This window comes from Brassica napus, chromosome A3 (genome assembly GCF_020379485.1).
Source record: "Brassica napus cultivar Da-Ae chromosome A3, Da-Ae, whole genome shotgun sequence".
In the NCBI taxonomy this organism is placed as follows: Eukaryota; Viridiplantae; Streptophyta; class Magnoliopsida; order Brassicales; family Brassicaceae; genus Brassica; species Brassica napus.
Genome location: NC_063436.1, coordinates 15,270,712 through 15,297,136, shown reverse-complemented (window position 1 = coordinate 15,297,136; position 26,425 = coordinate 15,270,712). Strand labels below are relative to the sequence as shown.

The 26,425-nt window shown below is 32.6% G+C and overlaps 2 protein-coding genes and 1 pseudogene across 4 annotated transcripts; 1 reads left to right on the top strand and 2 right to left on the bottom strand.

The window, feature by feature from the left end:
• Positions 1-3,024: 3,024 nt before the first annotated feature.
• Positions 3,025-7,006, top strand: LOC106438965 (probable inactive leucine-rich repeat receptor-like protein kinase At3g03770). Of its 3 annotated transcripts, none has more exons than XM_013880294.3 (8): positions 3,025-3,406; positions 3,712-5,122; positions 5,214-5,347; positions 5,425-5,665; positions 5,743-5,948; positions 6,026-6,184; positions 6,414-6,726; positions 6,814-7,006. In XM_013880294.3, exons 2-8 carry the CDS (start codon positions 3,769-3,771, stop codon positions 6,834-6,836), a joined length of 2,430 nt encoding a protein of 809 aa, XP_013735748.1. In that variant the 5' UTR covers positions 3,025-3,406; positions 3,712-3,768; the 3' UTR covers positions 6,837-7,006. The 3 variants fall into 3 exon arrangements, with proteins under 3 accessions (XP_013735748.1, XP_048632202.1, XP_013735749.1); XM_013880295.3 differs by having other exon boundaries at positions 3,039-3,334; XM_048776245.1 differs by having other exon boundaries at positions 3,025-5,122.
• Positions 7,007-7,085: 79 nt separating this feature from the next.
• Positions 7,086-9,407, bottom strand: LOC106438966 (annotated as a pseudogene).
• A 9,787-nt stretch (positions 9,408-19,194) lies between these two features.
• Positions 19,195-20,378, bottom strand: LOC106443876. The gene is made up of 2 exons (XM_013885428.3): positions 20,142-20,378; positions 19,195-19,780 (listed from the first exon to the last, which is right to left on the bottom strand). The coding sequence occupies exons 1-2, from the start codon at positions 20,275-20,277 to the stop codon at positions 19,416-19,418; spliced, it is 501 nt and encodes a 166-aa protein (XP_013740882.1). The 5' UTR covers positions 20,278-20,378; the 3' UTR covers positions 19,195-19,415.
• Between the last annotated feature and the right edge of the window lie 6,047 nt (positions 20,379-26,425).

The following is a 26,425-nucleotide window of genomic DNA, read 5'->3' as shown; positions in this document are numbered from 1 at the left end:
AAAGAAGGATAATACAGCTATTTTCACCAGTAATTTGCACATACTGGAGAGAGTGAGTGTTGTATTTGATATTATATAGTTAATTCATTGGCAAAGCATATCTGTAATTGATGTCAAGAAAAAAACATATCTGTAATAAAGTTTTTTTTTTAATTCAGTGACAAGGCTTTAATCAGCCGCTTATATGGCTTATGCCAGGGGTCGGACCTGATTTCCACATACGGAGAGAGTTGAGTCTTGTATTTGATACTAGATAGTTAAGCCACTAAGTGGTTGTCACTTGGAACATTTAAAATGTCTTCGTGATTGGAAGATGATAAATTGAATTGTATTAGATTTACTTAACATACTACATGTAGTCGTCATGCAAGATGCATATGCCCTCCCCATGCCGTCTCCAGTCGGTGGATATAGATTTACCCACACATGCAAATTTCTGTAATACAATCACATGAGCATTTAATGATATTTTTGTTTTTTTGTCTCCCTAATGCCTGATGTAGCAAAACTCAAATGACGATAAGAATTATGTGTTCCCCTAAATCTAGAAAACAATATCAGACTAATGCTGATCCCCCTAACAAACCCAAACCAGATCAGGTAAACCGCAGGATTTAAGTGTTCGGTTTAGTCAGGTACAAAACAAACGTGATCAGCCTAAACCATTCAGCTTCACTTCTCACATTCTTTTGCCTTTTCTTCAGCTTTCGTAAAAGAACTGGTCGGTTGTTGATGGTTAGCTAGTTGTTTCTTGCCTTCTCTAGAGAAGATGTATGTGATCAAATACAACGTATTCTGTAAAATCAATCATAACATATAGCTCCAAGCTGAACTTGAATAGCTTTCCCTGTGCAGCATAAGCAAAGAAAGTAAATAGGCCCTGAGGCCCACATTTGACTGAAACGTCCTTTGCATCAGGTAAGGCGACGGTTAGGTAAACCTTATCAGAGCGCTGAGCCCAAAGAACTAGTTAAAATAATACACCAAATCGACTACATCCATACCTTACAGAGAACTTCATATAGATCTTGAACGTATAGCTAACATCATTTAGTGTCTTACAAAAAAAGATAACATCATTTAGTATTCGTAACTTATGCATAACTTCATATAGATCAATAACTTATAGAGAAATCACGAATTTATTCTTAAAGGGGAAAGCTCTATAGCCGATACAAATTAAGTTACAAACAACTTCCTCATCTAGAGATTTCATTTCGGCATTTTGCTGTAATAATTCAAGCTAGCTTAATACAATAAAACAAGAACAATATAGACAAAACATCTGTCATAGTTTGTAACGAATCATTGATCAATAATGACACATGCATGCTATTTGCAACAGTTTGCACACAAAACGTGATATGAATATTATTATTTATTATTAAAACTTCTCTCGAGTTAAAATTTTAATATGGCGTACATAAAACACTTTGGATTGTACAACAAATAATGAAAAGATAATTAAAGATCGATGTAGTTGATAACTTAGAAGATAAATCACTTTACAATTATGACTCATAGCTATAAACCATATTAAATCTAAAGCTGAACGAACCATCTAACCTAAGACCACAATTAACCCTAGACCCTAGTCTGGATTCTTAGTTTCGGCTAAAAGACGGTTCTTAGTTTTGACTAAGAGATATAAAAGTCATCTCTTAGCTGAAAAATGTAAAAAAAAAAGTTAAATCATGAATTAAAAATTCCGGCTAAGAAAACAAGGTTAATCATGCTCTAATTTAGTACACTGCAAGGCGAAAACTACATTCACCTCTAACATACATCTTACTTAATTAACCTAATCTATCTCTCTCTCTCTACAAATCATTTTAGATGTACTAATCTCTTAAAGACAGACGCAGTTAGCAACTTGTGATCTATAATTTGTTATAGATTTACTTTCTTCTTTTTTTTTTTGTAAAGGTAGAAGTGTGGAATTCACATGTGTCACTTTAAAAGAAAAGTATGATGTGACCTTTCTGATGGCTATGCCATCGTGCGAAAGATTACATAACAGTCTGTGCCACAACTTCACTTTTTTTTATTTTTATCTTAAAAAGTTATTTTCATCTTTGCTAATTTAAGGTTTGGATCGATCTGATTTACTTCGGTTTGGTTGCTTGCGGAAAAAAATCACATGTGATTGTAATGCAACTTTTGTTTAATTTAAATCACTTCACCTCGATTTACGTGTTTTTTTTGGTTTTTCAAAATTTTACACGATCAAAATCCATAAGAAAATAGTTTATTTTGCATAGTTTTAATCAGCTTGTTTAAACACCTGCGTCAAAAATTTCTCAACTAAAATATTTCACCACATATTTATACTACATTTAATTTGAGAGTGTCTAAAAAATAAAAATTTTATGTCAAAAATTTAAAAACTTTCAAAAAAATCTTAAATTAAATCAAAATATATATGATCCAAAATTAGTTTTAGTTGAGCTTTTTTAAAATAATGATGCTTTTAGTTATTCTTGCTGAGCATAGCCCATAATAGATACTTAGATATATAATATTTTTTCAGTAAAATTAATATTCATATGAAACTTTAGAATATAACATTTAAAGACTTTTCGTATTGGCACCTCCTAAAGCTCTAAAGAATATTCTCTTTATTTTTACCTTTTATCCCTTTTTTTGCCACAGCTTTGGCCCGAGTGGTGGGTTCTATCTTTGGTCCTTGTTTTTTCTTTAAAGAAGTGATGATAAAATATGAACAACATTTAATGCTGAGAAAATAATATTTGACAGTGAATGATTACCCCAAAAATAAAGTAAACAGAACAAATTGTCGGGCAGAACTGGTGGGATTCGATATTTAGTAATGCATGTGAAGAATTTCATTATTTTTTTATTTTTAAACTTACTAAATCTTTTAAAATTCTTCTTGTTGTCTTCTTCTCGTGATAGAGACTAGAGAGGAGGACCAGACTCACTGTCGTCAGCTAGTGACAGTTTACTGAATTGTATGGTTGCTATAATATTTTCTTTACATTATTTTGCACAACTTTTTGTTGTCTTCTTTTTCTTTCGAAAATATTTTGCTAAAGGGTTTTCATTCTTTCGAAAATATTTTGCTGGGTTAATATTGTTCTCATAGTATACTCTGTTTTTATCCTTACAAAAACACAACCACTCACTCGTGAAAGAATCTTAAATGTTTTCAATGCTCCTTGAGGAATTTTCCTCTGCTTCAGGGGATTTTCTTGGGAACTTTCTCTTCTAAAAAAAAAAATATCAAGATTCGTTTCACAGTTGCTTCATAAGTTTGCAGAGGCATTTCTTCATCTCAAAGGAAACTTTTTTTCCAGGAAAATAAAATTTCAAGGTAGTCTCTTGAGCTCAAAACTATCAGCATTTCTTCTTCCTGCAAGGTGTCTAAGAATCTAAAACACAAGTGGTGAGTTCTTCCTGTTTCTTAGGAATTCACATGCAAAAAAAAGTAAATATATTATCGTTATGTATCAAATGATCTCCTCACTTGGCCTTAAACTTAGAAAATGTGTATTTTTAGCTTATCTTTTTTTTTTTTGAAACAATATTTTTAGCTTATCTATTGTTATGAAATATATGAATGACAAAAGAGTAAAGAGTCAGATTTAAAGAGTGGACCCAGTACTTCTTGGTTCAGATTTCAATTTTTATTTTTCTCTGTTTTTCAGTACTTTGATGTGATTCATGAATTTAATGTGCCTCTCTTTGCAGGTGTATGATGATCATGATTCCTAAGTGATTATATTTTCCTAAGTAGTTTGTGTGTTTATGGTCTTGTGTGTGGCTATGGAGAAACACTTTTTTGGCATGCCATTACTGCTTCTAGTTCTGCTTTTATCCTCCATAGACAGATCAACACAGCTTCAATCATCTCAATCTCAAACCCTTTTGAGGCTGCAACAGCTTCTCCACTATCCCAATGTCTTAAACAGCTGGAACAACTTCACAGACTTCTGCAACTCGGAGCCAAATGCCTCTCTAACCGTTGTGTGCTACGAAGATAGTGTAACGCAGCTCCACATTATAGGAGACAGGAAAGCTCACATGTTACCAAAGAGTTTCTCAGTAGACTCATTTGTCACTACTCTTGTTAAGCTCCCTGATGTTAAGGTTCTCACCTTAGTGTCCCTTGGATTATGGGGTCGGTTACCTGAGAAAATCAACCGTTTGTACTCGTTAGAGATTCTCAATGTGAGTTCTAACTTCCTCTTTGGACCCATTCCTCATGAACTCTCCTCTCTTGCAACCCTTCAGACACTCATACTCGATGAGAACATGTTTTCTGGTCGTGTACCGGATTGGATTGGTTCTTTACCGAGTTTAGCTGTGTTGAGCTTGAGAAAGAACGCATTCAACGGCTCATTACCTTCTTCATTACGTACCTTGTCAGGTCTTAGAGTGCTTTCTCTAGCTAATAACCGGTTTAATGGAGATTTACCTGATCTAAGCCGTTTGACAAACCTTCAAGTGCTTGACCTTGAAGGAAACTCTTTCGGACCGTTGTTTCCTCGGTTAAGTCACAAGTTGGTTACTCTTATACTCAGCAAGAACAGGTTTAGGTCGGCAGTATCATCTCAAGAAGTGAGTTCTTTGTATCAGCTTCAACATTTGGATCTTTCATTCAATACATTCGTTGGTCCGTTTCCCACTTCCTTGATGTCTCTCCCTGCCATAACTTACTTGAACATTTCACACAACAAACTCACCGGGCGGCTTTCGACAAATATTTCTTGCAACTCAGAGCTGATGTTTGTGGATCTCTCATCGAATCTTCTTACAGGAAGCTTGCCTGCTTGTCTTAAACCTAGTTCTGGAACTAGCAGAGATGTTGTCTATGCAGGTAACTGTTTAGCTACTGCAAATGAAGACCAGCGTCCAGTTTCTTATTGTAGCAATGAAGCTCTTGCTGTTGGAATCCTACCAAAGAGGAGGAACAGGGTTTCCAAGTTGAGTATTGCCCTAGGGGTAACCACAGGCATTCTTGGAATGATTCTCCTTGTTGGTGCATTGTTTGTGGTTCTCAGGAGAATGAATGCTAAGAGAACAGCAACGAAAGCTTCACCAAGATTGATCAAAGAGAATGCTTCATTTGGATACACATCAAAGCTACTCTCAGATGCAAGTAAGTTTAGATCAAACATCTCTCATATATTGCCACACATTTCAAAAGACTTTTATTGGTTACTTGTGGCTTACGGCAAATACTTTTATAGGGTATATCTCTCAGACAATGAAGCTAGGAGCACTAGGTCTTCCTTCTTACAGGACATTCTCTCTGGAAGAACTTGAGTATGCAACAAACAACTTTGAATCCTCTGCTTTCATGGGTGAAGGTTCTCAAGGACAGGTAATAAACTTCAAGCTTTCTTCTGTTTTTTAAGTTCTGAAAATGTGATTTCTCATCTTTTTTCTTGTTTTATTCAGATTTATAGAGGAAGGTTAAAAGATGGATCCTTTGTGGCAATAAGATGTTTGAAAATGAAGAAAAGTTGCAGCACCCAAAACCTGATGCATCACATTGAGCTCATAGCTAAACTGAGGCACCGTCATTTGGTTAGCGTGCTAGGGCATTGTTTTGAGTGCTATTTAGATGATTCAACAGTCAGCAGAATGTTCTTTGTCTTTGAATATGTCCCAAATGGAGAACTCAGGAGCTGGATCTCAGGTATGACAATGAAAAATGATGTTCCAAACAATCATCATATCTTTTCATAATATGTTATTGTTCTTTTCTATGTTTAGATGGGCATATGGGAAGATTGCTTACTTGGGAACAACGCATAAGCATAGCCATAGGTGCAGCAAAAGGGATCCAGTTCTTGCATACTGGTATTGTACCTGGTGTTTATGATAACAACCTAAGAATAACAGACGTTTTGCTTGATAATAACCTCGCTGCAAAAATCAGTAGCTATAACCTTCCATTGCTAGTGGAAGGTCTTGGAAAGGTAAATGATGTTATAGTCTAAAATCTTGTTTGTTTCTTGAATCCTTTTCTTGAATCTGTTTTGCTTTTCTTGTGAAGGTGGGGCAAGTAGTATCTCGAACCTGTCCCAAAGGCACTCCAAGGTGTGTTAAAGAAGAAGATAAGATCGATATCTATGACTTTGGAGTGATCTTACTTGAACTTATAGTGGGAAGACCACTGAGAGCAAAGGCTCAAGTCGATGTTCTTAAAGAACAGGTAACACCACTGAATATATGTAGCTAGAAATGAAAATCATGATCATCTATTTTATAAATTTGGCGGACAAACTTGCACAAGGTGCTTGGAGTTCTTTTTCTGATGAGTACTATATTGATTATGTATCACTGATTTGAATTTCCGAATCGGTGACTAGCTCAGAGTAGTATAGTTATTGTTGGCTAAAAAATAAAAATAAACTGTATTCTTTTCCCATTATATTTTGTAGTTACAAGCAAGCATTTCAGGGGATGATGGAGCGCGTAGGAGCATGGTGGATCCAACTGTCCATAGAACTTGTTCAGACCAATCACTCAAGACGATGATGGAGATATGTGTAAGGTGTCTCATCAAAGACCATTTAGAACGGCCTTCCATTGAAGATGTCCTGTGGAATCTTCAGTTTGCTTCTCAAGTCCAAGAAGGCTGGCTACAAAACAGCAATCCTCCGAGCATTCGCGGCTCGCCTTCTCCTGCAGCTTCCTCTCTTCCTCCTCCCTCTCGTTTACACATAACAACACTTGAATCTCCCCGTGATTCAGGTACTTTTAAATCAGTATTGCATCACCTTTTATGAACAACTGTAATATAGGAGATTCATATTGTGTTTGTGTGGTTGGAAATTGCAGGATATGAAGAACATGAGAGGTAGGGAGACACGAGTTTTGGTTTGATCCGTTGTGTGCTCTTCACTAGCCTATGTTGAGGAACCTAACTTCTATCTATAATGCATAGTAAAATCAGTTATATAAGTTTCAACTCGAACAATAAACTGGTTATTTCATTAAAATATAAACTACCAACTCTACATTTTTTTGGCTATACCGTTAGTATTGCTTACTATCATTCTCTTTTTCCAACATTATTAAAAAGGAGAATTAAAGACAACCTAGTTATATATTCATATCCGGTGAAAACCCTCGGCCGGAAATATAACCTCCGCAGACACCGCCGTGGAACCAACAGCTACCGAAAAATCAGTACCGCTCTCATCCTCATCCTCATCCTCATGCTGACTTTGTCTACTTGTTTGATGCCGTGGCATAGGCTGCAACGAATGTTCTAAGTTAGCCGGAGCCATGACGTCATATCCGACGGCCGCTGCTGCTGTCGCGGTAAATCTGTTCATGGCGGCTCCGGCAAGAGTGGTGGAGGCGGATGAATTATTGGAGTATTCAGGTTGTTGCATAACGAATAGTTGTTATTGTTGTTGTTGGTGGTGACTTTGTTGTTGTTGCATTACGTTGCCATTGCGACTCTACTGTTTACTAGTTGTTCCGCCTGTAATGCGGCCACCTAATATATTCATGGTTACAAAACTAATTATATTTATTGTTACATTTGTAAAATAACTTAGGAAATTTTAGCTAACAAAAGAACTCGAGAAATATTTGACAAAATTTAGAATTAATGTATTTATAGGTCTAAAACCTGTATATAGTAAATTTTTTTGTTCCACAAAAATACAATTTCTAGATTTTTTAAACAAATTAGTGATTGTATTGATAAGTTGTATTTGAAAAAAATATATATAATGGGAACATTTGATTTGAGTAAACATTGTTGATAGTTAGTGTATAATAAAAAAATTAATTAATTAACAAATATTTATTATATTTTTAATATGCATGAGTACTATAGAAAATGGGCAATTGTCAATAATAGCACTTTTTGAAGTTTATGTCACAAAAATAGCACTAGAAGGAGAAAGTCACAAAAATGACATTCATTAAAGGGTAAAATATCCCTAATACTCTTGGTTTAAAATTAAATAAACAAACAAAAATAAATAAAAATAAATAAAACAAAAATGAAAAAAAGAAATTTTTTTTATAGTTTCAGATTATATTTTTCAGATTCGAAATTTTTATAATTTTTTTTTGAAATTTTTTTTTTTGAATTTTTTTTTTTTTTTCAAATTTTCTTTTTATAATTTAAAAATACTTTTTGAAACTGTTTTTAAAATTTTTTATTTTTTTATTTTAGTATTTATTTTTTATAAAATTTTAAACCCTAATTCCAAAACCCCACCCCCTTAACTCTAAACCCTAAGGTTTGGATTAATTAACCCAAGGGGTATAAGTGTATATTTACCTCTTTAATGAAACCTATTTTTGTGACTTTGAGCCTTGAGTGCTACTTTGGGAACAAAAACTTGATTTGGTGCTATCCTAGTCTTTTTCTCATAGAAAATCCATCTATGTAATATACTAATATGTGAAAGAAACATAAATTAAAGAATAAATTCACCTGTTGTTGGAGAGCAAGGATAGTTGAGACGCAGCCATACACAGGATCAGAGAGCCTAGCTAGCTTGAGCCTCGTATGAAATTGTAACCACCGCGTCGTGACGACGGTTCACCGGAATATGATGCAACAGTTTCGACACGTTGCTAGCTCCAAACACTTTATGGACCGCCGCAAACCTAGCCGCTCCTTGGTCTGACCCGAAATGTGGAGCGAAAATGCATCCACTAGCACACTTCCTTCTCAAGAACTTGCAAGCCCCACAAGGCGAGGCCGTTCCTGTCCCCGTCGTTGCAGTCGCCGCCATGGCTCCGCCGGAAGAAAATGATGACGTCGTAATACGTTGTAAGGTTCGTTTCCCCGCTGCTGATGATTTGCGACGAGAGTCTGAAGTGCTGTGGCTTCGTTGCTGATCAGCCATAACTAAACAAGTATTAATTAATTAGGTTTTGGTTGATGAGAGTTTCTTGTGAACAAATGATACCTATAAATGTATATGTACATGTGTGAATATGAGTATATAAGTAAAATAGAAAACGGAGGAGGCCACGTTTGTTTCATGAAGGAGGTCGCTAGGTGAATGAATGAGGTAATCTTTTTCTTATTTCAAAATTTACTATAAGTAACTTTTTTTCTTCTTTGGATAACCATCAATTTTTACACAATAGTAATACAGTATAATTACCATATTGCCATATTGTCGGTTAACTATTTTCTGTATTTTGAATTATTTTCTACCAAACGGTAGATAAATATTTTACACGTACACGTTTTGATATGTCATTTCCAAAGTTCAATCTGGTTGCATCTTACAGCTTTATAAACCTTATACGATTTTAGGTCTTCACATTGTTTTCACCGTTATACTTTATTTACTCAGCTATAAAAATATGAATTTACTCAGCTAATTTTATACTCCGTCCGTTTAAAAAATAAGCATATTATATAGAAAAAAGTTGTTTCGAAAAGATATATTTTTTTTTCAAAAAAAATATACATTTTTTTTATATTTCCAATGCAATTTTTGTCAACTAATAATGAGTAAAGTTTAAAAACATTAATTACATTTTCTTAGATATTATTGTTTTTAAAAATATAGAAAACATAAAATTACAAAAAAATAAACATTACAACTAAGTTTTAATATGCTTTATTAAAAAAGTGTAATTTTTTTTAAACATGTGTTATTTTGAAACAGAGGGAATAACATTAAAAATAATCAATGGGAGAAAAACGTGTAAAACATTGATTGATGCAACGAAGTAGTTAATTGCTTATAATAAACACTAGATGATAATCCGCGCGATGCACGTCGTAAATTTTTATAATAATATTTGTTCATTAAATAGTTTTAACATTTTGCAACACTACAATAATTATCGATTGTAAAATGACGAGTACAAATATTGGTGTTTAAAATGTATCATCGTTGTTGAAGAGTTAATGTATTACATGTCATTTTAATTATTTTTAATACTTCACATGCACACAAGGAAATTAAGTTTTGTGGTTGATACAAATCACCAAAACCAAATAGGCAATATCGATTGTATAATGACAAAAGGAGATTAGGTTTCCTGTTCTCGATTTGGTTACTATTACTCTCCATAAGTGATTTCATTTTCTACCTCTATAAAATTGTGTTTTGGTTCTTGTCTCTGTTTCATGAATTTAGTTTTCTTTTCTTTTTTACTTCTTTATGAATTCGGTGAATTACATAATTGTCAATTTAAAAAGATGGACATTTGTAAAATTAGTTCCACTCGAGATACATATCTAAGAATCAAAATTTTGAAAAAAATCACCGGCAAACTCTACTAACATGTTAGTGTTCAAATCTAATATATCAAGTTGTTATAAAATATAAATACACACTCGAAATATAAATGTGTGTCTAGTATATATTCACCAGTTCGGTCTAAAAATCATCTAATTCTAAAACAAAACAAAAAACAAATTATACTTATTTTATCACCCTACGATTTTGAAGTTTAGTTACTTAAGAGTATACAGATAAAAAATATATATAATACTTTGCCATTCTAGTATATGTAAACTACGTATAAACTAAAAAAAATGTTTGATTTATTAAATTTTAAAACAAAAAACTTATAATAAATATTTTAAATCTCTCATTCTTACAATTATAATAGCTATATAGGGTATTAAGGAGAAACACATATTAGACGAATGATCAAATCTCTCATTTTTTGAAAAAACTCAAAAAGGTGATTGAAATCTTGTCATAATATTTCATTAAAAGCTTTTTAAGAATAAAAATCGAGACTAAAATATTTAATCTGATAAAATAATATATATACCGCTTCCAATATTAAAAAGCACTTTGATTTGAAGAATTGTTTTTTTTTCTGGATTATCAGGATCAAATAAGATATTATAAAGCACCTATTAAAAAAAACAATTTGTATACATAAAAGTATATACATTAGAGTAAACACATAAATCAAAACTAATACCTTTGTCAATTTACAATCACGTTTTTGGTAAATAAATCAAAATAATCATTTTATTTACTTTATATGGTATAAGTTAAACATTTGTGATATTGACATAGATACATAGTATATTTTAATATAAATATTTATTATTGACACTTCCTATTCATATGATTTTTCAACATTTGTATATTTGTTGTAACAAAAATTTAAACCGTTAATCACAAAATTTTAATCACAAAATTTTTAATGTGAAGTTTTTAAATATAAATTTCAAAATTAAAATATTAAGATCTTAATAATTTTTCACTGTAAATTTTGAAATTAACATATTTTAATATAGTATATAATTTATTTCAAATGATATTAATATATATATATAATATGAATCTCAATTAATGAGACTTCATATTCATATGATTTATTAAGGCTGGGCATTTTATCTTATACCCAAACCCGTATCTAAATCCGATTTGAAAATACGAACCGAAGTAGCAAAATACCCGAACGGTTATTGAATTCGGAGAAAATGGTTATTTGAACCCAAATAGGTAGTATCCGAACCCAAACGGATAATATCCAAACCCCAATGGATAATCGATGATAACCAAACATAAGTATACGTAATCCTATATTTCTAGTTTATTTCTCTCATTTTATTCAAAATATTTATATTAATAATGCACATTGCTCAAAATTAGATAATAATATATACATATAATTATGGACAAAATCATTTGCTACTCACTTAAAATATATATCAAGCTCTTGTTTCTTGCCTTAACAAAAGTTGCATCTAAAATTTTAAAACAACAACTAAATTTGCGTATCTTTGTTTTAAATTTTCTATCTCCAAACCTATTAATAGTTTAATCTTTTAATATTTTAACCAGTTAAGGTAAAAGTATATTTTAAATACAAAAAAACTTAATAATGAATAATTTATTTATTTTTCGTCAAAATTTAAATATCCGACCCCGATCCAAAATATCTGAACCCGAACATATAATACTCAAACCCGACCCGAAGTGTTAAAATATCCTAACGGTTTCTATACTTAATACTGAAACACCCAAAATCTTAAATACCCGATACGAATCCGAACGGGTATCCTAACGCCCATCCCTACGATATATGATCATTTGTATCTTGTTTGAACAAAAACAAAATAAACCATTGATCACAAAATTTTCAATGTGAGATTTTTACCATTTTTAGTAATTTATAGTCGTTTTAAAAAATTTAAAATATAACTTATAAGAAAAAATCTAAAATTTTTTATTTTATGCTTATTGTAATTGTTTAATTTTCTTAATAATATAAAATTAAAAAAAGAGAGATGATACAAAAATTGTTATCAAATAGTATTATTCATAATCATTAATTGTCACATATATGTTAATCATATTAGATAATTCTGTAGCTTTTATTTAAGGAAATAAAAAATATTCTTTTGTACACTACTAATTAATTTGATAATTAGTTTAATAAAAAGTATAATATATGTTTATATGGACCAAATTATTTTTTAAGATTTCTAAGTATCATCTTCATAATGACTCGTGGTTATAAAAACATGTTATAGTGCTCCATGATTAATATACAAGTCGGTTATGGTAACACAAATCACATAAGTTTGAACTATGATTGGCGTTTTTATTAAATAATAGAACCGTGGTAGAAATACTAGAATATGATAGCTGGTTTTTACATTTTTTTTGAAAGCTAGAAACATGGGTTTATTGGAGTAGTTTCTATATATATTGCAAACCAGTATAAGCAAATTTCGTACCATTATATATGTACGTTGAGAGACATTGGTTGGAATGGTTAGGTGCAAGAAAGAGAGTATATAAATGGGAGGGTGTGATGTGAGATCGTGAGGTGCACGTGCAAAGAGAATGTGAGTCCTCCTAATATTCTTTTACTATATACTTTTTTTTTTGTCAACCATCTTTTACTATATACTTATGATACTATATTCTCACATCTATATATATAAAATTTGTTTTTTCCCTTCTTCTCGTAAGTGGTATAGAACTTTTGCAACACATGTCATCTATGTATTGTTTACATTTTAGTCCTTTTTTTTAGATTATTGTACTTTGGCCAAGTATTTTCTAATCGTGAACTATCTAACCATTTTCGCACTAACTATTATCGTATGGAGTTTGATAATCTATTTTATTGCTTACTAAAATTCAAGGTAAATAAAAAATAATAGAAATATATTTTACATATTAATTTATTCACAACTAAAAATAATATAATTTTTTTTATTATTTTATTATTTTTTACCATTTTCTATTATCTAATTTACAAATTATATATTTATTTAACTATTAAAAATATAAAATGACCAAACTAATAAGAAAAAATTAGAATGTGATATATAATCTAAGCATAAAACTTCACAGCCAGAAAAAAAAAAGGAAAATTCCATAATAATACTAACTTAATAAAGGTTTGAAACTGAAAAAAGATCAACAAAGAAGACTAATATATCGCATCTTACCATAGAATGTCTTGGCTATAACAAGCAGATGCCAAGAAAAGGTAAAAAGATAAAATATGAAACAAAGTAATCCCCGGAACACAAAGGATCGCGATCAAGCACCAGCGCCAAAAACCAAAAATGCGGATCAGAGAAAGAATAATCATCAGAAGAACAAAGTCACCACGAAACAAAAAGACGCATGTCTAAAGCATCAGAAACAAAACCACCAGCTAAGAGATAAGAAGCCCTTCACAAACTAAACTAACACATACAAGGCGTTCATGCAAGCGAAGAACCACAAAACTCTGAATAGAAGAAACCAAAGCTCCAAAAGACTAACCCCGCACACCAACACCAAGGGATGCATGAGAAGAAGATAAACAACCTGAGTGGGTGAGAATGAAAGCCAACGACCGAAAAACCAAAACTTAAGCTTGAGACCATAAACAACCTTCCTAACATACAAAGCATACACAGAAAAAACACTATCCAGACCTGAAGTAACAAATATGGCGAAAGGAAGAGCCACAAGAGACGTGATCAGCGATGAAAGATGCTACGAGATGAGAGAACAAAGAGATAAAAAAAGACAAAATGAAATCAACAAACTGTGGAGCCATTCTCGAGCTATTAAAAAGAGCATAGAAGTTAGATAAAGAAAAACCCGATCTTGAAAACCAAGACGAGCAAACGCAATTGACGACAAACCAACAACGAGGAAAACAACATCAATGACAACTAAACGTTGACCCAACCCAACAAGATGTAGTTTCTAACCTTAGCCAAAACCTAAGGAAAAAAATGACCAATATTAACAGAAATAACATACAACGCCGTAAGTAACAACCGCACAATATGGAACTAATATGCTTGATCTATAACAAATACTAGATAATATCACAAAAAAAAAAGAAGGTGAGGAAAAACAAGAGCACGGAAGTGAGTCTTTTCCCAATGATGGTGAGAAGCACTGCACACCAGAGAGATAAACGAAATATATAAATGGTCATGGCTCAAGGTCAAAAGACGGGAGATAGTGCAAAAAACACCTAAAAAGAGTAATGTTCAATAATATGAAAAATTAAAATACAATTTTGACGCCGTTAATTTTAGATTCAACAAATGCCTAAAGACAGAGTTATTAAAATTCAATATGTTTTACATCAGAAACTCACTTCACCACTAACAAGTAGTATTATACATACAACAACATATTATTAAAAAGACGAATACATAATATATTATTACCAATTACTACATAACGTAATAAAACATCAAATAATGTTCTTCACAAATAAATACTGACCACATAATCACATCATCAGAAAATCATATTTATGAACAATAAAAAAAATATTATGCGCGAAACACGGACAACCCCCTAATTTACCATGTACTTAATATCAATACTAGAAAGTACTTGGCCAAACTGCAATAATCTAAAAGAAAAAAAAACTAATAAAAAATACATAGATAACACGTGTCGCAAAAGCTATATACCATTTGTTAGAAGAAGAGAAAAAAACAAACTTTATATATATAGATCATAAAAGATGAGCACTAATAAACGTTTCCAAAAAGGGAAAACTTTTGGAAGTAGATAAAATGAGATGCATGGTTGGGGTTAAGTAATTATTGGGATTGCTAACGTCTATTAAATTATGTAATTCTAACCCAGAAGTATACTCAATTGCTAGGAAAAGAGTATAGAAATAGACTTCTATTTTCATTGAAAATACATGAAGTACACGATATCTTATATTTTGAACAACCAATCATACATCAATATGGATACGTACATGTTCTAAATATGTTAGGTTCGTTAATACTACTATAAAATAATCTTTTGCGACGAGTAGTAGCACCATCTGATTAATTATCGTATTCGTCTGGATACGTACGTACGTACTGTGTGATGTGTATGTTTATGTCTGAAGGAGGAGAGGCACAAGAATCGTGTTGACCGTTTCGTGTGGAGTTCTTTGGAAACTAACCAACCTTCATGTCTCTCGTGCTCCTTTCCTTCACAACCTTCTTCCCTTTTTTTTTATAATTTCCTAACTTTCTAAAGTTTATATATATAATTTTATGAAATCTATACTATTATTTGCGAAGTAAATTTTAGCAACGGAGTTCTCACGTTAAAAGTTAGAGCGTTTAATATCTATACTACCCTTAATGAATTTATCTATAATTAACTATATAATCGAAAATGAATTTTTATTTATAAGATTATTTTTTTTTCAAAAAGATAATTTTTACATTGTGTTGTTATCTTAAAACATATTTTTCAGTTATAAATATAATTAAAAACGAATTTTTAATAATAATATTTTTTTTTCAAAAAGATAATTTTTACATTGTGTTGTTATCTTAAAACATAATTTTCAGTTATAAATATAATTAAAAACGAATTGCCAATAATAATATATATTTTTTTCAAAAAGATAATTTTTTACATTGTGTTGTTATCTTGAAACATATTTTTCAGTTATAAATATAATTAAAAACGAATTGCCAATAATAATATATATTTTTTTCAAAAAGATAATTTTTTACATTGTGTTGTTATCTTGAAACATATTTTTCAGTTATAAATATAATTAAAAACGAATTTTTATTTATATTAAAATTTAAAAGTTAAAAGTTAGCACAGTTAATATCATTTATACCCTTAATAAATAAATTAAATAAATTAGATAAAATAAAAAACGAATTTAGTGTTTATTTGATTAGATAAGTGTTTACAATTAATAAAAATAAAAATTATCCATAACTTAGAAATATATTTAAAATAAAAAGATAATTCCTATATATATTTTGTTGTTATCCTTTTTTAGAACAATATTGTGTTGTTATACAAAAATATATATTTTAATAAAATGGTTAAAAGTTTAAAAACAGAAAATACATAACTAAATATTAAGTAAAATTATTATTTTTTATATAATTGAAAGAGAATATCAAGTGATCTCTAAGATTTATATCTTATTTATTAAAAATGAATATAGTGCACAAAAGAATTTTAAAAATTTCTAATACATAAGAATTTTCAATAAAAACATAAATAACAATTTAAATTATTTTTTAATTAGTAATACATGTATTAATAAGTAGTTATAAATCTCTATGCCCGCACGTGCGGGCGAAACACCTAGTTTTAAAGTATATGTATCTCATACAAACATTAATTTAAACAACTCTATAAGGCTACTAATTAATTACCTTGATATGTATCAAGACTAATTGCTCAATAATTTGCAACCATATCCATTGCTGCAAAGAAACAGAGCAGAGGAAGCAAAGCCCCCGAGCTTCTCAATTGGACAGTGGAGAGATTTCCACCATCACAAGAATGGTTTATAAATTTAGCAAACATTCCCAATTCTTTTGGCGTCGATGTTTATTCTTAAGCAAGCTTGTCCTGAAGGGAGGTGCTCACGTATGACATAAAAGAGCTGAAGAGAAGGATTGTGTTACCTGAGTTTGTCGTAGATATTTTGACGTCTACGTTCTTCATCGGTTGTCAACAGCTCACCTAAGCTCAAGTAGGGAAGACATTGGTGCTGAGATCTTGTAGATTACATGTTCCCATGGTCGGATGTTGTGGTCTTGTGGATGAAACAAACCAGAAACAATTATCCTAGGAACCGGTCTAGTGTTTGATGTATTACTTCTTTTATATATTTGTAATGATTGGAGACACTAGGATAAACTAAACACTCATCATCAGTATAAGACGACAAAAAAAAGGATTTAATGCCTAAGAATCTCCCAACTATGTTCTGTTCAAAATGTTATCCTCCTCCAAACAGGGACTTGCCAACATACATATCTCATAAAACATAAGAAACTACATGCTACTTGTCTAACACCTTGCAGTTCTAAAACAAAAACAAGAATCAAAATTTGTCAAGTCTCACAGGTGGTTCCGTTGGAAGAAACTCCCATCCTTTCGTAAGGAGTCTTCACAAGAAACAGATATGAACACTGATCCTGTTTGAATGTACTAGCTGATTGTAGCTTCACCATTGTCTACGCTGCCTCTATCGCATTAGTTAATCATATGTACTACAATGTCAAGGTTTGGTAAACTGGTCATTTTTCGATCATTTCTAATAATCCCAACTTGACGCCATATTTGATCCTGGTACTACTAAACTTGTTTTACTTTTTCATCTTAACAGTAAATTTTTGTCTGAACAAAAAAGAACAGTTAAAAAACATTATTTAGTAAGATATGAACTAAAGTAATCAAATTTTAATGTTGGGATTTTATTCTCTTTCCTCAAATGCAAAACACAAGCTAATAAAATGAGATGGTGAAGATTTTGTATAAAGACAAAAAACTGATTTTCACAAAGACCAAAAAAGAAAGAAGACCAACTAAAATCTGCGGTTGCGAAGCTGGATTGGTTCACCCAGGGCTTTATCCATATCGGAAAGCACATGCAAGAACGAAAAGAAGGAGAGAAACAAGCATGTAGGATATTTCAGAAAATGCCATCTTAATGTTCTTTTTTTCTTTATTTACCGATGAGTGGATGATACGCGTAATTCATTTGTATGCATTCTTTATATAGAAGGGAGAGGTGGAAAAATACTTTTGGGCTTTTTGGTTTGTGGTGGAAATAAGCCATCGAAGACTTACGTCAGTACGTCATGGGTCTTGAAGTTTTGGTAGTTTAGGCGAAGTTTCTTGCTTTATTTTAACATCCCTCATTTCCAGGATATTATCATATTTCATTGGGTCAAACTTGCATCAATTTATAGCATACTCATTTTGCAGGAGATTATCATAATTCGTTCCACTCATATTTTTAATAAATTATTAAATTCAAAGGTAAAGAGTTCAATTTCTTAATTTTTTAATTAAAAAATGAATTATACAAATTTGATTGATTATATAACATTTTATTTTGTCAAATTTAGACGTTATAAAACAGAAACACACTTTGTTTGCTAAAATTAATTAATCTTTTGCTTCGACCTGAACCTACGCGATACCATAACGAACATGTGTATAAAATGCTCAAAACTAGCCTATGCGTAACAAAGGACACTGTGTAAGAGAGAGAGATGAACAAAGTCTAGTCACGCCTCTCAATGTCTTTAAACGAAGCTGTTAGTTCGGACTTTCTGATGGAGGAGGAGATTAAAATCAAATACTAACCGTCGTACCCGTACCGTACTCAAGACTGGCAAACAAGGTCTGAATGCGGTTCTAGTGGAAACGCTTGAATAATCATATATGATGTTGATCTAAGTTAAATATGAATATATGTGACTTGACTAAATGACCCATTTAAACTTGTCACGTAGGAGATGATAAGTTAAATCAATATGGTCCCGATACTTCAATGTGAATTGCAACATTATCATACATGTGACTCAACACAATATCTTTCTATGGCTACATTTGTATTACATCGAGCAATTATGTTGCAATGGACCGAATGCACTCCTGAACCAGATGTGCTGGAGACCAAAATGCTCTACTAAAGCAAAACCGGATGTCCGTGATGTGGGCCAAACGGTCAATTAGAACCAGACGTCCGCTTAGTATGATATTGTCCGTTTTGGATTTAAACCCTCAAGGATTTTGTTTTTTAGATCATTACTCTAAAAAAACTTCATACTAAATAGAATTGGACTAGATAGATATTAGATTTTATTATGTCTAAGGACTTGAATTACCTTTTTATTTATTCTAACGTATTTGGTTATACATCATATACTAAGTGTTTAGTAAAATCGTCGCAGTTAATATATGCTTTACTCACACTAAGCTACTACATAAAATTAGAGAGGATGCATAGGGATTATATAATTTATAAGAAAATTAAAATAACACAGTTTTACAATAGCTTAAAACTTATAACAACATATCATATCATACCATCATTCCATGTGGCATAATATCTTTTATTTTGCAAGAAATTTTCAGAAGTACATTTATGGTGACAACTTGTGAAAATATTTTTTCATCAAGAAATTTGTGGAATCATTTGTTTTTGGCTTTGGAAAACCTTCAAGGCGATGGAGGGGATTTTGCCTTCTTCAAGAAGTCATTGATACGTTTGATAAAATTTATCTTACATACGACTTCATTATTAGGTTTGCATGCCTTCTTCAATAAGTCCTCGATCAGTAGTTTATTCTTTCTGTTACATACGTTGCCATTAGGTTTGCATAACTTCTTCAACAAGTCATTGATCTGTTTGCTCAGGTTCTGTTTGTTCAGTTTGATCACTTTTCCCTTACATTCATCGTCCTTAGGTTTGCATGCCGGCGATGGAGGGGGTGGAGGTATAGCGCCCGCCGCGTCCTGGACTTTTTTAAAATATTTCGCCAGCTCCTTCTCTCTAGCCCCAAAAATCTTAGAAAGGGCTTTTTCTGTACCAAAACCACCCAAACGCATTAGTTAATCATATGTACTACAGTGCCAAGGTTTGGTAAACTGATCATTTCGAATAATCCCAACTTGAGGCCATATTGGATCGTGGTACAACTAAACTTGTTTTATTTTATTCATTTTAACAGTAAATTTTGGTCGGGACAAAAAAAGAACAGTAGATTCAACTTTCTGATTTATCTTCTTCTTTTTTAACATAATTTAGTAAGTTATGAACTAAAGTAATCAAAAATCTTAATGTTCGGATTTTTCTAATTCCCTTTTTCAAATGAAAAAAAAATCAAACTAATAAAATAAGATAGTGATGATTTTGTTTAAAGAAAAAAAGAAGAATTTGTTCACCTACGGGCGGCTTAAGTAACGATATAAATTTGCTGTTGCGGAGCTGAATTTGTTCACCCAGGGCTTTATCCATATCGGCAAGCACAAGAACGAGAAGGAGAGAGACAAGCATGTAAGATGCTTTAGAAGACGCCATCTTAATGTTCTCTTTTTCTTAATTTGCCGATGAGTGGATGATAAGAGTAATTCATTTGTATGCATTTATATAGAAGGGAGAGGTGGAAGAATACTTTTGGGTTTTTTGGTTTGTGTTGGAAATAAGCCATCGGAGACTTAGTTGTACGTCACTCATATGGGTCTTGAAGTTTTGGTAGTTTTACGCGAATGTTCTTAACATCACTCATTTTCCAGGATATTATAAATTTTCATTTCAATGGGTCAAACTTGCACCAACTCAGCATACTAGTAAAGGAAAAGCCATTAATTATCTTACTAGTTTATAAGAGCCAAATTATGTTAGGTTCGTTAATATATAGTTCATAGTACTATGAATGAATGTTTTTCGAAGAGTTCTTAATTTGTCATATGATTAATCTATAAACTTAAGTGTCATAAAACTTGTGGAGGAAGGAGGATAAGTGTCTGATCAAAAGGTTTGCAAATTTCCGATTACAATGACTACTAATAACAAATTGTGTAGTCGCATCATCTGATATCACTATATACGTATGTATGTGTGACGTGTATGTAAGTATGTGTAAGTTTATTTCTGAGAAAGGAGGCACAAGAATCGTGTCGACCGCTTCAGTGTGGAGTTTCTTCGGAAGCTAACCAATTTTATTTGTGTTCATAGATTAATAGTTTATTTCAATTATATTAATAGTGATGCATTAGTTGTATCTGGACCTCTGGTTGTTGGTGATGCTTTAATTGCTCTCATAATTTTACAATCAATTGAAATGTGTTTAAAAAAAATATTTTCTAATACTAAATGTTATTGTAGAGAAAAAATTTCATTGTAAAATAAGTTTGTTTTAACATTTTAATATATAACTAGATTTTGACCCGCCCTTTTAAATGGTGGATATATTTTTTAGTAATTTTTATTGAAAACATTAATTTTTATATTTGTGTTTTATTTGTAATCATTTTATTATTTAATATTTATTTAATCTAATATAACTGTTGGTAACTATATTAAATATGTCAAGTTTCATAACTACATATTTGTGTCATGTCAAAAACTATTTTTAAATTTTATTTTTCTAGTTTGTAACAAATTATATTTTCTTTGTGCTGACTTTACATAATTAGTTAAGAATATTTGTATCCAAAAAACCCGACTCAGGATCGATCCAAAAATCCTAAAACCAATATCATATTTAATAAATATTTTTAAATCTAATAACCTATTTAAAATCCGTCAAACTAAATGAATTTATCTAACTCGTAAAACTAAGTGAAACTACTATAAGTGTTTTATTTTGTATTTTTTTTTATTAAATATAGTGTCTATAATGTAATAATAACATTTTATACTCCTTAACCAATATTCTGAGAAACAATTAACATATCATTATAAAAGATATATCAATAATATCATTACTTCTGCTAGATCTCTGGTTTATAAAGGACTAATTAAAAGGGTAGGAACAGGATCATCTATTTCAGTATGTAATGACCCTTGGCTCCCATTCACTCGCCCGAGACCAGCCAACAAAAACCTTCATAATAGTTACCCGGACCTCACTGTAGATTATTTCATTAATCAAGAATCACGCACATGGAATGTACAGGCAATTAGGAACCTGGTGGATCCACAAGATGCAAAAATAATTGAGAGTATACCATTGGGCAGAAATCAATTGGCAGATAGGGATGGATGGCATTTCACAAAAAAATGGAAAATATACGGTACAATCAGGATATCAGGTAGAAAGGAGTTATCCTGATAAGGAGAAACCACCTGATTTTTATGGCCCTAATGTGGATATCCTTAAGGCATACTGTTGGAAGGTGAGGTGTCCTCTGAAGCTAAAACACTTTCTTTGGCAGCTGGTATCTGGTTGTATAGCGGTGACAAAAACATTAAAAGCACGAGGGATGCAAGGAGAAACCTGCTGTGCCAGGTGCGGAGCTCCGGAGGAATCAATAAACCATGTGTTTTTTGAATGTCCTCCGGCACGTCAAGTGTGGGCATTATCCAAGATCCCATCAAATCCAAACATTTTTCCAATTGGCTCTTTTTTTGCTAATATGGATCATCTATTCTGGAGACTTAATCCACAAATGGTGGATCACCAGTTTGCATGGATATTATGGTATATTTGGAAGGGTCGGAACAACAAAGTGTTCAGTAATTTAGATATGGACCCAAGAGACATGCTGAGATTGGCAGAAGTGGAATCAACATTGTGGGCTGAGGCACAAGTTATTGCAGATCGTAGATTGGTACAGGAAGTACATGTACGGCCGGATATAGGGACCATAGGAAGATGGTGTTTTACGGATGGTTCTTGGAAAGATAAGGATCTTTTTTCAGGACAAGGATGGCACAGCACGCTGCCAGGGTTTGATGGCTTATTGGGAGCACGAAATGTAAGGGCATCCCTCTCACCCCTTCATTCGGAGATGGAGGCTTTGATTTGGGCGATGGAATGTATGCGAAATTTAAGGCAGTTTCAGGTTACGTTTGCAACGGATTGTTCTCAACTGGTGAAGATGGTTTCGGAACCAGAGGAATGACCAGCATTTGAAAGCTACCTGGAAGATATCAAGATTTTGCGACAAAGTTTTGTCAACTCAGAAATTGTTCATGTTCCTAGGACGGAGAACAAAAGGGCAGATAGCTTGGCACGGAGTGCTCGGCAACAACTATCTTTCGTCGTGCACATGGATGTAGTTTTACCACCTTGGTTTACAGAGTCTACATGAGTCTGTAAATGTTTGCTGTCAAAAAAAAAAAAAAGATATATCAATAATGTAATTGTATACATAATTATATAAATAACATGTTAATCAAATAAAAGGTTAAAATTCTAAAAGAAAAAGGTTGAGATGATTGATTAATACAAAATAAAAATAAAAATAAAAACAATTAGGTGTAATACTGCTCAAAGTAGTAAACGTAATTTTGGTCAAAAAAATGGAACAATTGTTATATAATGAGAAATTAGGAGCTCTACCGACGGATTTTCCCCATATTTGCAACATACCAACGACGCGAATAGACGCAACTGTTCATGGTGTCGTTTTACTCTGCTACCCTACTACATAAATGTTTGAACAAGACAGAGAACTAGACCAAATCTTCGTTGAAACCATGATGGGGTGAGCTATTTGGATCATTGAAAGAGGTACCCGTCTCATCTGTCCTCTGGATGCTGGAGAAGAAAACGGTTGTTGACAAAGACGTCAGGTTGAAATACGCATACCTCTCCTTGCTGGCCGCCGTTATACTCCCGACGACACATGCACCGCGGATCTCGAAAGAATGCACTGAGAAAATCAAAGATCTGGATGCATTCTTAGCGTATCCGTGGGGAGGGTCTCATTCGACATGTTGATGTCCAGCATAAAGGAGAGAAAGGAAGTTTCCCTATCCCATAACACAATTGCTCTTAAGGGATTTGTACTTGCTCTCCAACTTGTCATCGTCGAATGTGTACCTGAGCTCACCGAAGTGGTGCACGAAGGAGGTTCCTCTGGCTCTGACGACGATGATACCAATGAGAGTGACAAACTGGGTAGAAAAGGCATAAGCCCTGGGCACGCCCGCGACACAGATGCTGCAGAGAAGGTATCCATTTCTATATCGAGAGCATATTAACAATTTTGTAGCTGTGAATTTCACTGCATCTAACAAAATGTAATGTCATAATGTTTGGTGAAATGCAGGCATTAGTTCAGTCTGTCATGTTAGATGCGAACGGTGAGACAAACATTGCACCAGAGTACGAATGGACAGACGACGAAGACGATGCTGGCGTCTCTAATATGTTGAATCTGATAGACCAGCGGTTTGGTTTCAACTCGCACTGCTAAAAATATTGAAGTCTTCTAAGTAACTTACAAGTAAGTCGTTTAGGAAGTCTTCTATTATAAGACTTACTTAAAAGTCTTCTGAATCAAAAAAATTTAACCTAATTGGATTTTTTGTTTTTCTATATAAAAAAAATAACACATAGTTGTTGGATTAGATTATTACATGGCATGCGAAGTGATATACCATGGATTTTATCCACTTTTAGCAGTAATATATGAGTCTTTAATTATTAATTATTATTTTTCAGAGTCTATTTAGCATATTTATAAGTTCAAAAGTGTTTTGGAGTACAGTGATGTTTTTGGAGAGAAAAGAAGAAACTACCCAAGCTGACTATCGACCAAGGCTAGAGGTCGACACAGAGAGATCAATATCGATCGATGCAAACCTTGTGACATCGATCGACATCGAAGTACGCATAAACCTGTTTTGGTCCAGCCGATTTAAAGTCCAAGACACCACAAATTACAAGATTACCCTTAATGAGTTTTTACCTAGATATATATACTTTGCAAAAGTGTTAGAGGCAAAGAGAGCTTTCTTGTTTACTTGTTTCCACAGCAAAAGGTTTTAGAGATTTTTAGAGTTGGAGAGAAGATCCAAAGAGATTTGTGATTGGAACTCCATTATTATCTATCTATCTATATATTTATCTATCTATTTATGTATCTATTCAGTTTTATTCTTTTGCGTGTGTTATGAATTATTTAGTCGTGTAGGAATAATTTCATTGTTAGGTTTAGGGTTGAAATAGGTTAGAAGGATTAGCCACAACTATAGGATTGCTAGTTGGGATATTAATCAATAGAAAAATCTTAATGCTTTGTTCTAGAATTGCTAACTAGAACACTGAATTTAGGAATTGTATGGTTCAAACTACTCTTGAATCCTCGTCCTGATACATCCTATTGAGCTCAGATTATTAGAATAAGGCAAAAGCTAGAAACCTTAGTGAGCATTATTCAATCCAAGCATAAAGCTTAACTAAAAGCACATCAATCGATATTCCTATAGAATAATCGATCGACAGAGCGAATAGTGTATCGATCGATATTCCTTTAGAACAATCTATCGATATTTCTCTAGAATAATCGATCGATACTTTCTGTTGATCGAACATCATTATTCTAACTCAGGCTCACAGCACTGTAGTGCACCATCTCCAACCCCTCCCTTATGTATTCTCACTAACTGCATAACTAGATTGTTGGTGGGCTTCGAACCCAGAACCTGACCATTGCATTTCCATAGGACAAGTTGTCACCAGTTGATCTGCAGGTCAATCAGTGACGATTTATACTGTGAGAATATTGTTAAAGGGTAAAGTCTTAGGTTCGATAGACACCAAGTGCACTAATAACTTACCAGTGGATGTAGAAACGTTTCTTCTCATATTGAGGGGTTAAAATCAATGCCCTACAGAATTGTGAACCAGGATTCCTAGTGAGAGGACGGGTTGTCACAATTATCCTCCACTACACAGAGATTTGCCAATAGGGGTGTCAAAATAGGTCATGACCCATGGGTTGATCCATTAACCCAAAGGAACTGTTTATTTTTGATCCAATAGGTTAATGAGTTAACAGATTAATGGGTTAACATGTTAATGGGTTAACAAGTTAATAGGTTTATTGGGTTAGGTCAACTCTGACCCATTTTGTTTTCAATTAAAAAACCACGAGTAAACCCAATTCTAAGGTTTGATAGAATTGGGAAATCATGAGTTTCTCTAAAGTCCAATCATTTATTCGATGGTAAAATACGTTTCCCGCCAAAACCGCAAAAATACGTTTTCCGCTAAAACCGTGAAAATACGTTTTTCCGCCAAAACTGCAAAAACTCGTTTTCCTCAAAAACATGTTTCCCGCCAAAACCGCAAAAACGCATTTTCCCGCCAAAACCACAAAACGCAATTTTCCGCCAAAACAGAAAAACCAATTTTCCCGCAAAAACGCGTTTTCCCACCAAAACCGCAAAAAAATATGTTTTCCCACGAAAACCGCAAAAATGCATTTTCCCGCCAAAATCGCAAAAACGTAATTTTCCGCCAAAACTGTAAAAATCAGTTTTCCCGCAAAACTATGAAAATCAGTTTTCCCGCAAAACTGTGTTTCCCACCAAAACCGCAAAAACGCTTTTTCCCCCAAAAACCACAAAATCGCGTTTTCCCGCCAAAACCACAAAACGCGTTTTTGCAGAAAATGCGTTTTTCCGCCAAAACTGCAAAAACTCGTTTTCCGCCAATAACGTGTTTTCTCGCCAAAACTACATAACGAGTTTTCCCGCCAAAACTCAAAAC

Excerpts from the sequence above, each read along its gene's own strand:
- LOC106438965 (XM_013880294.3), top strand. The coding sequence starts at position 3,769 with ATGGTCTTGTGTGTGGCTATGGAGAAACACTTTTTTGGCATGCCATTA. Across the intron at positions 5,123-5,213 it reads AAAGCTACTCTCAGATGCAA|GGTATATCTCTCAGACAATG; the intron begins GTAAGTTTAGAT and ends ATACTTTTATAG. Across the intron at positions 5,666-5,742 it reads ACTCAGGAGCTGGATCTCAG|ATGGGCATATGGGAAGATTG; the intron begins GTATGACAATGA and ends TTCTATGTTTAG.
- LOC106443876 (XM_013885428.3), bottom strand. The coding sequence starts at position 20,277 with ATGGCGTCTTCTAAAGCATCTTACATGCTTGTCTCTCTCCTTCTCGTT. Across the intron at positions 19,781-20,141 it reads GTTACTTAAGCCGCCCGTAG|AAAAAGCCCTTTCTAAGATT; the intron begins GTGAACAAATTC and ends GTTTTGGTACAG.